We start from the raw sequence: 12,726 nt of genomic DNA on the forward strand, positions 1-12,726 counted from the left end.
TTGAAAATAAGCTTGAAGTCTAATACATTACGAATGCATGAAATATATTACACGAATTATGTTAAAAAAAAAAGTACCGTATTTGTTTGAAAGGTTTTCGAACACATCTTCTCTTATCCAGCATTTGTTAAAATAAACATATTCATATTATTAACTTAAAAAGAAAAGTTAACAGATAAACCGTTTTATTCTAGGAGATTTTGATCTCACGGACAAGAAGATATGCAATTAAGCGATGGTAATGCGAATGTTTCATTAACAAGTAATTTACAGATTGCACATTGCTGTAGTTATAAAATTAAAGTTTCGTCAATTATCATGACCAGAATGGGGAAAGAAAAAGTAATACCGGTGACTTTTGGACAGAGAAATTTGTGTGTGTGTGTGTGTGTGTGTGTGTGTGTGTGTGTGTGTGTGTGTGTGTGTGTGTGTGTGTGTGTGTGTGTGTGTGTGTGTGTGTGTGTGTGTGTGTGTGTGTGTGTGTGTGTGCAGTTTTTCTAAATGTCAGGAAATGTGAAGAGATATGAATGGAAATGGCAGGAGATATGTTGCAAGAGTGATTGCAGCAGAAAGACAAAGAACAATGATGGAACAGTCAACATCTTATGGGAATTGCTGATACAAATAGGCGAACTATGTTTACCAAGGATTTCAACAGAGGTCCGGAAGTGTCCATCTGTTTCAAGGAGAATGTTAAGAACTACATAAATGATTGCTTGTACTCTGCAACTAGAATCTCCCCTCCCCACAACACACACGCATAGTGGCATCAAAGCACTTCCTATTGTCAAATGGTTGTAAGTTCAGACAAAACAAAATGCTTGCTAATTCATACTGATCGATAACCAGAATTTCCAGGCAATCTCCTTGAACTTTGCATAAGTTGCTTGCATGGTTGTTAACTGTGATGACTTAATCTCCTCAGTATACTTACGACTTACATCCAGTCTTGCTTACGATGCTAACCCACTACCTTCGTTGATGGAATCTTCTACGTGACATTGCGACTACTGATCGGTCCAAAAGTGGATCGGAGACCCGCCTTTCTCAGTTGGAAAAGTGTCCACTTCTTCATTGCATATATTATGCCAGGTAGAAGAATATCAGATACAGTCCAATAGATCAGTTGATTTCAATGGTGGTCCAACGAATCAGTTTAACTGTATTGCCTGTAGAAAAATTAGGAAATTGGATGACTGTCTTTGTAGACACCTCGCATATTGAGAATTCTGTATGCCTTAACCGGATAATTTGCATTCCTTATTTTTAAACCATTCTCTTTTTTTTTGGGGGGGGGTCTAGTATTGTTATATAAGTGTCATACATGTGTTAAAACTTTCGTTTCCTGTGTGATGCTATTTTTCTCTAACATTTTTTAGTGATCTTCCTTCATGATAATGTGGCTGAATGTTTATTTACTCCTATACTTGACTTCTAACTCTTACTCTCTCTCTCTCTCTCTCTCTCTCTCTCTCTCTGAGAGATTGTTATTCAGCAGATATTTTTACTATTTTATGTGTACACTGTATTTCGTAATTCTTAAACTAAGGAGACTCCATTCTAGAATGAATTCCTTCATCTTTTACAGAAAAATGAGGAAATCGAAACATTCATTTTAGTTTATGTTATTTATTGGTGCTAACAGAAATAAATTTGTAATCTTATTTGTCATTTATCTACGCAGTGTCCTAACGTTTCTATCCCATGCTACTGAACATCCTGTGTACTGCTGTAACCCATGTCCTGGTGCAGTATGATCTTTGCTGTCCTTGTGCCATCTAACTCCAAATCAATCAATCACTCAACCATATTACTTTCGGCAAACGTTAGCGGCGAGGGGAATATTTATGATTTAGGACAGACACAATCCACTTGTAATATCAGTAGAAATTAATGGGAAGAAACATGGAGACCACAGCAGGGTTGACAGACGACAATAAAGAAACTGAATATTTGGCTACAGAAGTAACCGAAAATATTCTTCTGACAATATTAAGACAATTGCACACCCTTTGATCAGTAAAGCTGTATACATACGCCACCATTCTTCTATCTCCAAGACAGTATCAACATATTTACATTTAAATTTCTATAGTACGGCCGTAAATTTATGTCGACTTTTAAATTTTGCAGGGAGGTGCTGCAATCTCCAAGGAATCCTCTAATTAAAAAAAAAAATAAATAGAATAAAAAATCAGGTATTTATAGACCACAGATAATAAAATATGTAATTTTAACTCACCGCTCAAAGGGTTAATAAGCAGTTTGGGAAAGCACGGAAAAAAATAATAATAAACACAAGTCACACTTCCAAATTTAATTTCAAAAATGATTTTCCCTCGTAAAATTCAAAAAGTTCTTTCAAAACGTGGATGAGGATGTTTCTATAAGGGATTATTTCTACTACTCACTATTACCTCAGCAAACATATACTCAAGATTAATTCTCGAAATCATCCCTTGAAAATATGATCCTAATTAAATTTTCCATCAACGAGACTATGGCTTAGGGCCTTTTTTTTATGTGGACACTATAATCTGTTCTTTCGGAGGGAAGTGGGGGGGGGGTAGATAAAAAAAAAGCGTTTCGAAGTCTACAGATCCCAAGTCTTATTTTAACAGTAGCCAGGAGGTTAGAGTCCAAGCACGTGGCTGCAGTTCGGAGAGAGCTAATGGCAGTCGTTAATGCCTCAGGCGTTGTGCCGTACGGTTTCCCGTCAGGGTGTGAATCAAGATAGATGGAGCCAGTTCGTCACTCGAGATGAACAAAGGGAAGAGCTCTCAGCATCTCTACGTGGTGGTGGTCTGCAGCGTTCCAATGGGCGTTGGTCACCGTCGCTTCGCCGCCACCCAGCCTGTTATTACCTGAACTCCGTTCATCAGTGTGGCACATCGCAGAGCGATAAGACCGAATCACTTCCTATGACGTGCCGCAGCGGACTGGGCGCAGCAATGCTCATGTGACCCAGAGTGTAGTATCACCTGGTCATCCATCATTGTGTGCTTGCCCTTCCCCAGCTGCGGGGAATATAAACATTACAAAACCAAGCTGTACTTACGTGTATACTTTTGAAATATTGCATTGTATGCGGCTCTTGAGGTCGACTGATGAGGAAGCTAACCGAACATGGCTAGCCACAAAACTCTGCACTAACAATTGAAATAGCTTTTGGTGAGATCGCGTGATCAGAATAGCAATCACACACACACACACACACACACACACACACACACACACACACACACACACACACACACACACACACACACACACACACACACACACACACACACACACACACACACACACACACACACACACACACAGAGAGTTTTATTTAACGTTTCGACCGAACGAAATATATCTTCATCAGACAAATCGTAGACGTGCTAAAGTGCTCCGGCTAATAAATGTTTAGCCATAACTTGGATATAGGGACAAATAGGACAAATAGCAGTAATAAAAATTAGATGAATGGTTATCTCGTTTTTAATGAAGGAATTTTTTTTATTTATTTATTTTTCAAGCTTTCTCCGTCAGTACGTGTGTTTTTGTATCAAGTTCTGTTTGTAACAATTCGAGTTTTCACATGACTAGAATATGCAACAAATTAAAAAAAAAACTGTATGTTTTCTCTAATTACACAGAATATATCTAGAAACAATCATTTAGTGATCTAAAAGATAACTATTTTATACTCTAAAAGTCATTAATGATTAAAAAAAATTATATATATATATAATATAATTCATTCCCTTCGTAATAACTCTGAGAATATGATTCTTCTGGCGCTGTGAGAGGGCGCTAACAACTCGGCTAAGTTCGAATTGTGATATCTGTTCTTGCAAGAGGTCTTATTATAATTAATAAATCATAGAACCAAATGTTTCAATTTAGAATAATAAGTCATTATAATAGAGTACATTATGGATCCATATATATTTTATAGTTAAATATGAAATACACCTAAAATAGATATATAAAAATAGAAAGTAACTTTAAAAAGTTTCGAAATTTCTAGAGCTTGAGAATGTAACTTGGTTCGAAACAGCTATTAGGTTAGTGAAATCTAATTTCTTCTTCGGCACTACAGCCCCATCTAGGGTCGTTACCCCCACGCTCAACCATGTGAAACTGTCTTTGAAGCGTTGTGTTCTTAAGACCGCTTAGCCTGCTTTGCGGGAGGAAAATCCCCAGATAAACTGGGGAGAAAAATCCTGCAGTCTACGCCCAAGACCGGCTAACTTGGCTATGTCTGAGAAACATCCTTTGCTCCTCACGTTAGCGAAGAGAATCGAACGCAGGACACTCCTTTCCCAGGCTATGGTTGCGGAGCGCGTAACCACGCTGCTAACTGAGCGGACAGCTTTAACAAAACGGCGAATATACGGGGTCTTGGGCAACTCTTATGCCCAAGGTTATATTTCCATAAGACCTGGAAAATTTTGAAATTTTTTAGTTTTTATGTTAAAAAATGTTTAATTTTCTTGACCAAAAAGCTCCGGAAAGGCTTTTAATTGGATTATATTGATCAAGTGCATATAATAAACAACTAAGTTATACCAACTAGTTTCACCAACTAAGGCTGTTGGCATCTTCAGGGTACATAACTGATGTAAGGCACTAAAAAGTAAAAAACTGTTACAAACTATACTTTTTAGTTTTCTTTCTATATTTGAGTATAAAATATAGATGGATCAATAATATTCTCGATTTTAATAGCGAAAAGAAAATACTTATTCACAAAATAACAATAGATAGAAGTGCTCTGATAGACACCTCTCTTTATTTCGTCTACTAGTGTTATTCTAGCATCGGTTTCACTTATTAGGTGATACGGCTTGCTTCATTCAATCCAATACCCTTGGAGGATACTGTATGGCAATGCTGTAGCCAATGAAGTTCTAACTGAGGCTGGGCTATTGCTGTTACCCTCCTGCCATGATTAGAGCTTTAATTGCTCAATAACACCTTATCCCTACACTTCCTTTACAGATAACGGGGAATATGAAAAGCATTCTTGCTTCGCCCCTTTAAGCCAGTCCTTATATAAGGACTATATAAGAACTTTAGGTGATATGTTGTAAATCGTCTTGTAGGTGGAGATATTTTTATGCTTTTTCTTCCCCTCCATTTTCTTTTGTGGAGATAGAGACAGCCAAAAGGAAGGGAATGGCAAAATCCATGCAATTGATGATGACAAGAGTAGAGTGTCAGACGAAATTAGAGTCCTGACTGTTGGACTAATACTGTAGTATCTGCTCTAACAAATCAAACCTTTCATAATGCAATGATTTGTTTGATTTTTGTCTGTTTACTGTTCAGGTGTCACAGATCCTTTTGCTGCTCCATGAGGCGTAGAGCTAAAGGCTAGTTTAACGAAGGAATGGAGCAGGAGCGGAGCCCCCTCAGCTATTTAAATTATTATTATTATTTTATTATTATTTATTTATTTTTTGAAAACTAAGTATGTTCAACCTTCCCATTGCGAATTACTGTTTTACCTTGCTGCAAATCATTACTCCAGTTATTATTTATTTCTTAAAATTACATTTCAGTAGGCGACCAGCTGTTAAGTACCTTATTATATTGCTTATTAAATCGTTCAAATGTCTACGAAAGAAAATAAATGCGAATTTTTCTGCTCATTAAAAAAATCAAGTCGGCAATCATTGTATGATAATAAATGAGAATGATTATCTTAAACGGGCATTTTTTGCAGTATACTTGGCAGTCTCATTGACCTCGATTCTTGATTGTAAACTGTAATCACAATGTCTGCTATAATTTACGCGAAGTTAACGTTATTCGTGTATTTGAATTATCCATGCTACCTCTTTCCCTTCAATTAGCCTGAATAATTCAGAGTAGTTTGGGGTGAAATTGAAACAGACATGTAAAACGTACCATTTTTATTGTTATAATAGATCCGGGGGAGGGGGGGAGACAATGCTATTTTTCATTGTTTAATGGGGAAAAAAATAAGACTTTCGTAAAGATCGAACCTATTAAAGCCTTATATCTTTAATACTACTTCAGAAGTAGTAACAGATCAAAGGTCATGCAGCAGAAGGTAACAAAATTAATTGTTACCTTCTGTTCAAGTAAGTGCCAACCGTCCATCAGCCGAAGATTGGTACTGAATCAGAGGGATGAAGAAAATGCAAATCCTCAAGGAAAGATGCAAAAAAGGACAATCTTTAGCCCTCGAAGTCTCTACTTTTCCCCACTATACTTCTTTGTGTGGAGTCAAGAAACGTGCTACATTCTACTACTAATGGAACACAAGGAACTTCAAACATCTAAGAGGCAATATTAGATCTAAATGTACGACAGTGAAAAATGTTTAAAACTGGTTATAAATGAAGCTACAATATTTTTTATCGCAGAAATAAAAATGCATCTATTGTTTTTTAATTATTTTTTAAACATTCGTGAAACTCTTAATTATATTATTACTAACGTTCTCAAAACAAACATCCTTAATTTATAGTTATTATTTTTATTTTAACAAATTTTTCGGTGCTGTTTTAACTAAATAGCATCAGTTTACTACATATCCATCCCTCAACGTTCTCTTTTTTCGCTACCTCTGTGTGTAACAAAAAAATAAAAATAAAATTTCTATTCTATTCTTATTTTCTTTGTTTACAAGTTGATAGTAATAATCTTTAGTACTTACGCAAAATATTCACTTACAGTTCTTATAAGGACTGGCTTAAAGGGGCGAAGCAAGAATGCTTTTCATCTTCCCCGTTATCTGTAGAGGACAGTGTAGGAATAAGGTGTTATTGAGCTATTAAAGCTCTGATCATGGCAAGAGAGTAACATCAATAGCCTAGCCTCAGTTAGAACTTCATTGGCTACAGCATTCCCATCCATTATCCTCCAAGGATATTGGATTGAATGAATCAATCACCGCATCTCACGGTCGATCCTTATAAGGACTGATTTAAAGTGGCGAAGCAAGAATGCTTTCATATTCCCCATTATCTGTAGCGGACTGTGTAGAGATAAGGTGTTATTGAGCAATTAAAGCTCTGATCATGGCAGGAGGGTAACAGCAATAGCCTAGCCTCAATTTGAACTTCATTGGCTACAGCATTGCGATCCATTACCCTCCAAGGGTATTGGATTGAACGAATCAATCACGGTCCTGCCGGCCGACATATAAAATAGTCCTTATATAGGACTATTTTATATGTATGTCGGCCGGCAGGACCGTGATTGAAAATAAAAAATATATATCATTATTCAAGAAACTTTATGTGGAATATTAAAAGGTGTTGTAACAATTATAAAAAAACATTTGAAACTTTCATGATTTTTTTCAAAGAATATAACTAAAAAATTTTAATATTATTAGATGCAATATTTAATTTTAGAAATTGAACAATTTGGAAACGTGTCCTTAACAACATTTCACCAAGACGTACACATTTTTGTATGCTTAGGTCTTGTGTAATTTGAAACTGCTCTTCTTCTGTATTATAGTAATTTCTATCCAAAACTAATGAAGTTCATTCCAGGATACGGTTCACTTTAGAAAAAGAAGAAGAAGAAGACAACCAAATAGACCTTTTGGATCAACTACTTATTCGTCAACCGGATGGTTAGTCTACAAATTTCAGTATTTCGGATGTATATATCATTCTTTATGTTCTTCAGACCAACATCTACAGAAAGAATTACAATGTATTAAGTCAAATTTCTTATCGAACGGTTTTAGTAAAGTTTCCATAAAAAAAGTATATTGAGCAATTATAGAATCTTACCTCATGCCATCTCCACGGCACAGAGCTCTCTGAAATGTCGAAAATGTTGTTGACCGTTTTTGCTATTTTACTTTAGCTACTATAGTGGCGCTTTTAAGATTTTTTTTTTTTTTTTAATCTTTATTTTTGTTTTCTTTCTGCACTGGAGATGTATGTGACATTTTTATATTTTGGAAATTCATTGAACCATCGTTCTACGAAGTGATGCAATTTGATGGTTGTTTGAAATTCTTGAGAATTGTATCGAACAAGAGCATCAATAGGAGAATAAAAAAACATGAATTAATCCATGTAGAAGCAGAATATTGTTAGTCTGCCTATTTAAGTCGGTTTATTTTGTTCTTAAACTACTGTAAAGTATTGATGGAATGTTTATCTTGGGAAAGATAAATTTTTTAAATTAACTGTATAAGTGAAACGGAGAGAAGAGGAAGAGTCCTTTTTTATTTTATACAAAAAAATAAAAAGAAAAAGAAAAAAAAATAAATTTGTACACTATACCAATCAAAAACTTGCAGTACAGAACAGTACCTAAATCAAAATACAGACAGTCCTCGACTTCCGTTTACTAATAACAGTGATCCAGGCACGACACGCTTCGCTCACATTTATAACACATAAAATGTGACTCTTGGCCAGTCTTGTACGAAACAAATTTGACAAACTCTTGTTTGACAAGTATGACTTAAAAATCATTTAAAAATTGTTTTACTCTTCTAACAAAAGTAACACTTACTAATATGCAAATACCTACCCACATTTACCCATACCTACTTACTTATCCATATCTAAAGGGAAATAGAATTTGACTTGATTCTTCGACCTACGACGCGAATTTCAGAAACAAGTGTAAGGATTCAATTATTAGAATAATCCGAACAAGTATTTTCGAATTATTCTAATATTGGATATTAATTTTATTATTTTTTTTTATTTTATTTTATAATTTATATGATATTAAAGAGATTTTTATAATAGTTTACTTTTAATCTCGTCTTATATTTAGCAAAAAAAAAAAAAAAGTAATAAAATTAACCCAAATAACTACTAGATAATAAAAGATGAAATTGAGAAAGTTTGAATTTGAGGTTGTAATTACGGATGGGGTATAATGTATTATCAGTTGTATTTGTTAAATCATTGTTCTCCAGCCTGTTTAGGTTGCCATGAGATAAAACCCAAGTTTCTGATAGTGAAAATTGTGCTGCCATTGTATGAGAGCGGTTAGCTTACCTTCATTTGAAAAATCCATCTAAAGGTTATATTTATTCCTCGCATTTTAAAAGAAATTTGAACTCATCATGTATTTGCAGGCGTTAAATCATAAACGTTTATGATGTTGTTGAATTAAATTACATTTAATAGGACAAATTAATATAAACTATAAACTATTTTAAGCATTGTAGTATAACTTTTAGATTTCTGAGAGTAGTAATTGACGTTTCATAAATTTTTCTTCGTAGTTTCCAACTGTGTCCAACAAATGGATTGATTAGGGCCCTGGATGGTCCCTTTCCTTTCAAAACTACCACCCCTCCTCTACTAAGTAGAAGCTTTGATTTAGACTCCAGCCTCAGAAAAACAGAAAACCACAGCTCTCCTCCAGTATTGGGGGACCAAAGGACCTTACAATCTTACACCACCACTACCACAGAATTTCCCTCATCTCAAACGTTGTTGAATCTCGTCCGTACCGCTAGTGCCCAAAGTGCATCCCAACTGGAGAACTATTTGAGGGGAGCTACAAAAAGGTCAGGTGAAGGGGAGAGCCACGCCGATCCACTGGACTTATCACTCAGTGCAAATAAGCGTTTAAGGACAGAGAGCCCATCGTCTTCTATTAACCCTAAGGGACAATCTCCTGGAATTCTGGACTTGAGGGAGGCCTTAGGATCTGTGAAAGTGGAAGGAGAATCAAGGACTAGTCCAGACATCAGTTTGAATCCTAAAGTCGTTTCCAAGAGAGCTTGGCTCGGATTTACAGACGTACATAGTTGTAAAAGTGATCTGTCAAAAGTTTCCCCGAAACCAAGAGGGGGATGTGTATCTTTGTGCCTTGACCACTCTTGTTCTGCTAAATCAGAAGCCGGTGACATCGCCCAATGGACTGTTGACAGTGTTGTCAGATTCGTCACATCCATTGACAGTTGTGCAGAATATGCTGAGGTAAGTTCATGTATATAATTATAGTCCTAACAGTTATATCATCTCTATTCACTTATTTCTTCTTGTTTTCTAAGTTAAGTCGCGCAGCGAACGTTAGAAAAATAATCAGAATTTATGTACAATAAAATATATAAATATATTTAATTTTATTTATGTTATAGAAATGCTGTATATTTAATTTCCATATAAAAACTGTGCATCCACTGTTAAATGTAATTAATTTTCTTTATGCTTTTTGTTAAGTAATTTAAAAAAAAAAGAGGAAATTTAGAGGAAAGTAAAAGAACGGGAGTGGACAATTCAGTGAAGTAGCACTTATGAAAAGACCCTTAGAAAGGCACAAACCAGAAACAGAACATCTACGAGAAAGTTATTAGAACAAATTTCTGGAGAGCTGTCATCAATTAAGCTAATTGCCCTCTTCTCGATAGCGTTAAACATAATTAGGGAAGGTTTTTTTTTGTTATTGTTTTTTATTACCATGCCAAATATGGGAGCAGTATTCCAAAGATAACCCTATTTAGAAATTATATAGTGTTACTTGTATCGTTTCTCATCTGTGTAATTGTCTATAGCAAAAGTGCATACATCTACTAGTGAGAAACGATATTTTGAGTAGAAAGGGACACTGGAAGTTTTTGAAGTCCGAAGAGGTTATGGTCGCATATGTTCGTGTAAGGAAAGGTAAATGTAGGTACAAGGTTGACAGTACAAAGTGAAGGGGAAGGGAAGTGAGATATGATCTTTCCTGCGAAAAAAATATAAGACAGAATTGCGTTTTGATAGCTCTGAGGTTCATAAGGCCTCGTTTTCCAAAGGAAAATGAAGAGATCACTGTTTAATGCATTAGGATCTGAAAGATTTTGAAGACTTGAAATATTTTAGTACTACGAGAATTGTGTAATGTACAAGAAATCTGATACAGCAGGTGTCTGGTTTGGTTTCAATTCAGCTGAATCAATGAAGGCTATCAGATCAGCATATTATCTATCCGGAAACTCAGGTTTTTCATCCCACCTAACAAGCAAGCTGGCTAAAAAACATACTCAGTTAACAATCTCTATGCAAACAGACTTGTTTGCATAGAGATTTTTCTGAGATTATCCTTGCGAAAGACGCTGAAGGAATGTGGTGAAACTATCCAGTATAGTGGAAAGGATTTTAGGATTTTGACTTGGTTATCTATGCGAAAGTTTGAAGTGATTTGGCCTTTTCAAGGATCTGAGGGTACGACTGGCGCTTAAGCAGGAGACAATGCTCCATTTGGCGCTTTCAGTGTTGGACTAGCATTATTTTTATTTATGTATTTGTTGCTGCGAGCTGATGTGTAGGTACACTACAAAACACAGAAAATGTGGTGTAACTCGTGCAGTTACTCGATAATGCGGAACAAAATTTGATATTGATTTGATGTGGTAATGCACAATAGAACTTTTTTTTTTTTTTTATTCGTATGGGGTTCCTCCGTTCCCTTCACCTTTCCTTAGGACTGGTTGAGCCCTTCTAATGAGGGATGAAGTATGTATTTTTTGACTGTAGATCTGTGTGTGTTCACGGGCCGATTTAGCTGTTCTCAGGGACAAAAAATCCGAGTTTCCAGGTGAAAAAACTTCCCACCTCCGTATGAGACGGGCTAACTCACCTTTAGTCGAAAGAGACCAGGTAAGGTTTCTCACGTCACTGACGGGAATCAAACGCAGGTCTTTCCGCCCAAAGTGCTTCGTCGGTAACGACTGAACTACGGAGGCTCAGAACAAGGGTGAAATGAGGAAACAATGAAAAATATGGAACATAAGGGGACATTACATGGGGGGGGTGTAAGAATTACCAAAAATATCACATGACCAAACTGAATATAGTATGCTCGAAAATAATATCACATACCATCAGTACGGCGTTTGATCCCGTCTAAGCAAGACCTGCTCGATATAAGGGTATTTATAAGATTTTGTGACACACACACACATGTTCGATTTATGTCTGATGATGATGATGATGATGTGTGTGTGTGTGTGTGCCAAGACAGTCTTTGGATAGTTTTAGTTTCAAGATATTCCTCCACCACTTGAGCTCTATGCAGCTTTTCATTTCATGCACGAAATGAAAATCTGGACCAACGGCATAACCCCCTCCCCCTACGAAGTCGCTTATAGAATTACAGAATCTCTTCTGCGCACTCCTGTGAAAAACTAAAATTAGCTGTCGCACACATTCAACTCATGCCAACGGTAGCACGCGGTCACCTATTCAAATATGACTGTTACTATTCTACTTCTTTTTATTAAGCTGGAAAGTCCATGTTTTTTACCTTGTTATTTTTATAAGTCTTATGTTTTTTCTTTCTCACCTGAAGAAGTCGGAGCACCGATGAAACTAGTCGTGATTTATTAAAGGTTTTTGTTTACTTTCTCGGGTTCTAGTATAAATATATGCATCCCGAATAAATCCTAATTTCAATAACACACACACACACACACACACACACACACACACACACACACACACACACACACACACACACACACACACACACACACACACACACACACACACACACAGGGTGGTTCAAAATTCCACGTACAAACTTTGAAGGGAGATAGAGAACATCAAAATCAACCATATTCACATAGGAAAGCATGACCGGAAACGCCACCGGAAGTACTAACAGGGCCACAAAGATACAGAAATAACACAAGGCAGTAAGTAGTATAAAAAACTTTATTAGGCGTAACTGAACAGTTCAATAGTAGTTGGATACATAATATGGTTTCACGTCAGGTGCTCA

General features: G+C 36.0%; 1 protein-coding gene across 3 annotated transcripts in view; it reads left to right on the forward strand.

The window, feature by feature from the left end:
* Window positions 1-12,726, forward strand: part of LOC150107619 (uncharacterized) — a 125,455-nt gene that overhangs the window by 86,449 nt on the left and 26,280 nt on the right. For all 3 annotated transcript variants that reach the window (XM_090391980.1, XM_090391978.1, XM_090391979.1), the window contains one exon: window positions 9,239-9,941. In XM_090391980.1, the coding sequence (XP_090248106.1) occupies window positions 9,239-9,941 (703 nt within the window). The remainder of the gene's footprint in view (window positions 1-9,238; window positions 9,942-12,726) is intronic.

This window comes from Typopeltis vanoorti, chromosome 4 (genome assembly GCF_054136105.1).
Source record: "Typopeltis vanoorti isolate ZY-2024b chromosome 4, IOZ_Tvanoo_1.0, whole genome shotgun sequence".
NCBI lineage: Eukaryota > Metazoa > Arthropoda > Arachnida > Uropygi > Thelyphonidae > Typopeltis > Typopeltis vanoorti.